General features: G+C 63.5%; 1 protein-coding gene across 1 annotated transcript in view; it reads left to right on the plus strand.

Annotated features, from left to right (window-relative positions):
- Positions 1–581: 581 nt before the first annotated feature.
- Positions 582–3,545, plus strand: part of ELF3 (E74 like ETS transcription factor 3) — a 4,982-nt gene continuing 2,018 nt past the window's right edge. The window contains exons 1-6 of the mRNA XM_008685115.2: positions 582–1,270; positions 1,614–1,835; positions 2,082–2,168; positions 2,372–2,491; positions 2,683–2,772; positions 2,920–3,036. Of these exons, the coding sequence (XP_008683337.1) occupies positions 1,108–1,270; positions 1,614–1,835; positions 2,082–2,168; positions 2,372–2,491; positions 2,683–2,772; positions 2,920–3,036 (799 nt within the window). The 5' untranslated portion in view covers positions 582–1,107. The remainder of the gene's footprint in view (positions 1,271–1,613; positions 1,836–2,081; positions 2,169–2,371; positions 2,492–2,682; positions 2,773–2,919; positions 3,037–3,545) is intronic.

The following is a 3,545-nucleotide window of genomic DNA, read 5'->3' on the forward strand; positions in this document are numbered from 1 at the left end:
TGGGGACACTGAAGACGCTGGGCCCCTGAGGCTAGGCTGTACGAGCCCATGAATACCGCCCAGCGTCTGGAGAGCCTTCCAGCAGGAATCCTGAGCGTTGTGGGAAAAGTTCCCAAACGCCACTCTCTGCTCTCCCTACTAGGCCCCCTTGTCCTCAGATCTCTGCCCCGTTTGGGGACTAGCAGTCCTCCTCCCCAGTTCCACCACGTTCCCTTCCCCCCTTCCAGCCCATCCCTGGCCTGGCCCCCCGGAGGAATTTCCTGCACCAGAGCGTGGCCGAAAGTACAAATGCCCACCCCAGCGACTCTCCTGCCCCCGCCCAGGCCAGTGCCCTGTGCCCAACCCCAGAGGGTGCGGGATGACAGACTCTAACAATCATTAAACCAGCCGGGCCTGATTTCCCAGCACCGCCTGCCAGGATCCGGGCCAAGTGGCACAAAATATGCAAATCACCTGGGCCCAGAAGCCCGGTCTAAAGGCCAGGAAATCCCCTCCGTCCAATGAGCCAGCAGCTCAGGTTACCGCCAGCCGCGCTATAAAGGCCTGGGCTGGGGCGGAGCTGCCACAAGCCTCTATTTAGGGCGGGTGGGGGAGCACCTCAGAGCTACCTGGCACAGCTGCGGGCCGCCCGGATTTCTCGGATTTCTCGCCTGCCTGCTGTCCCTTAGTCCTGCCTGCCTGCCACACCCACACCCCGCTGCTCAGGTAGGACCCCCATCTGTCACATTGCCCAGCCTGGGCCCTGGGAACCCGGAGACAGGTCGAGTGGATGTGGAGTTCTAAACCCACCCACCGCAGCTCCGCATGGTAGAGCCCCTGAGCAGGAGTGGCGGGCAGTGGGAGTGTCCTGAAGGTCGCAGAGGCATTGTCTCTGGGAGGGACAGAGTGGCTCTGACTGTGCCAGTCCCACTCAAGGGCCCAGGGGGGCTGGGGGCCACAGCGGGCTCTGAGATCTTGGAGACCTTCATGAAGACAGGGTGTCCAAAGAGATATTGACCTTCACCACCGCCCCCCCTCCTTGGGGCTCCTCCTGCCCCAGGCTTGGCCGGAGGGGAAGGGGAGGACTCTGGCCTTCACCAGCCTTGGCCTCCCCGCCCAGGTAGCCTCATGGCTGCAACCTGTGAGATCAGCAACGTCTTTAGCAACTGCTTCAGTGCTATGTACAGCTCAGAGGAGCCCGCGCTGGCTTCTGTCCCTGCTGCCGCCACCTTTGGGGCCGATGACCTGGTGCTTACCCTGAGCAACCCCCAGATGCCTCTGGAGGGCACAGGTGGGTCTCAGCAGGTGGGATGGGGTGTTTGGGGGAGGGAGAGACACCCCTCTAAGAGCCTATTAGATAAATGGAGAAGTCAGGCAGGGAGGAAGGGTCCCCCCAGCAAATTCCAGCACTAGGGGCTGGAGGTGTGGGGTTGAGGGGCAGCGACCGACTAAGCGAGGTGCTGAGCGAAGGTGGTGTGAATGCCGCCCCCTGACCCTCCTCCTGGGAGTGGTCTCTGAGATGTGGAGGGGGGTGGGGAAGGGGGTGCACACAAAAGCCCAAGTGGACACCAGAAATGGGCGGTGAGGGTCCGGGTGACTCGGGCTGACCTGACGCTGTGCCCGGTCCCTTGTAGAGAAGGCCAGCTGGTCGGGGAAGCAGCCCCAGTTCTGGTCAAAGGCCCAGGTTCTGGACTGGATCAGCTACCAAGTGGAGAAAAACAAATACGACGCAAGCTCCATCGACTTCTCGCGGTGTGACATGGACGGGGCCACGCTCTGCAACTGTGCCCCCGAGGAGCTGCGTCTGGTCTTTGGGCCTCTGGGGGACCAACTCTATTCCCAGCTGTGGGACCTCAGTGAGTCCGGGCCGCTGGTGCCACAGGGAGCCCAGGACTGGAGGGGGAGGCCAGCCTCCTGCCCCTGTCTCCCTCCAGTTAGGGAGGCTGGCCTAGGGACCGGCCCACAGCCGGAGCTGAGGCCAGCGTGGCTGTGGGAAGGACCTGGAGCCCGAGGCCAGTGGGCACAGACAGAGAAAGAAGCCCCGAGGGGAGAGGGGACTGGGACGCCTGCCTGGGCTCTGACCCATCCTCCCTTCCTAATAGCTTCTAGCTTTCCTGATGAACTCAGCTGGATCATTGAGCTGCTGGAGAAGGACAGCATGGCCTTCCAGGAGACCCTGGGCCCCTTTGGTGAGAACTCTTCTTCTCCATCATTCCTTAGCTTGTCCTGTCCCATCTCTGCCTCTCCCCAGAGCGCTAGAGCTGACCCTCTGTCGCCGGAATTCTGTCTCCCCCAGCTAGAAAAACAGCAGGCCCTTGGACCTCTGGGTAGCCTAGTGTCCCTCCTGCCTGTTCCTCTGAACCTTGTCTGAACCCTTACCTCCTCTTCCCAGACCAGGGAAGCCCCTTCAGCCAGGAGATGCTGGAGGAGTGCCGGCAGCCCAGCCCCTACTTCCCCGGCAGCTACGGCCCCGGAGCCCCCTCCCCCGGCAGCTCCGATGTCTCCACCACAGGTGAGCACCCTCATCAGGGCCACAGCCCCCCTTCCCCCAAATGTCCCGCAGCCCTTGGTTCCCTGCACTAGAGCCCAGGCTTTTGGGAGGAACAGGAGCGGGCTGGGTGGCGTGTCCTGAGACCCCCAGCAGCCAATCCCCCAGAAGGTGTGGGCTGGCAGGGGGACTCACTCTGCCCCCATCTCCCCTAGGGACTGGGACTTCCCAGAGCCCCCACTCCTCAGACTCCGGTGGAAGTGACGTGGACCTGGATCCCAGTGACAGCAAGCTCTTCTGTAGAGGTGAGTGCAGGGAGCCTCCTGGTCCCCGTGGGCTGGTCCTTCCCCTCGTCCCTGCTCTCCTGCAGGGTTTCCCTCCTGTAGAGGAGCTGCCCCCTCGAGCCCCCCCCCATTCCTTCCCCTCCTGACCTTGCACCTCCCCTGTCTTAGACGGCTTTCCCGACTATAAGAAGGGGGATCCTAAGCACGGGAAGCGGAAACGGGGCCGGCCCCGAAAGCTGAGCAAAGACTCTCGGGAGTGTCTGGAGGGCAAGAAGAGCAAGCACGGTGAGCTCCTGGGGTCACCCCCTTTGCTGGGGCCTGAGCGGGGTGGGCAGCAGACTCACGGTGGTGCCGCTGGTGCATTTTTTCTCCCATGTTCACTGGCTGTCCACACCGCTCCTCCCTCCCGCCATCATGGCTGTGCACGGGCCCAAGGCTGTGTGGTACTGGTCACCACCTCCTCGCAGAGCCTAGGTCGGTGGTCCTGGAGAGGAGGGGAAACTGAGGCTCCTGGAAGAAGGCCCATGGGACTAGAGCCCAGGTTCCCTGCCCACCCACGCCAGCTCTCTCTGCACCTGCTCTGTCCTGCCTGCTGGGACACCCTCGGTGGTGTGAGGGGGCAGCCGGCGGGTGCTGGGAGGGCCTGTGGGGCCGCAGGGGGCTCAGGCCGAGGACTGTGCCCCTGCTGCAAGGCCTCAGGCCCTGCTGTGCGCCAGCCAGCCGCTGGGAACCGCTGGGTGATGGCCCTGAGCTCCTCCTTGCCTCCATTTCGTGCTAGCAGCCTCCCCCCCCCC

Source organism: Ursus maritimus, unplaced genomic scaffold, assembly GCF_017311325.1.
Source record: "Ursus maritimus isolate PB19 unplaced genomic scaffold, ASM1731132v1 scaffold_2, whole genome shotgun sequence".
Lineage (NCBI taxonomy): Eukaryota > Metazoa > Chordata > Mammalia > Carnivora > Ursidae > Ursus > Ursus maritimus.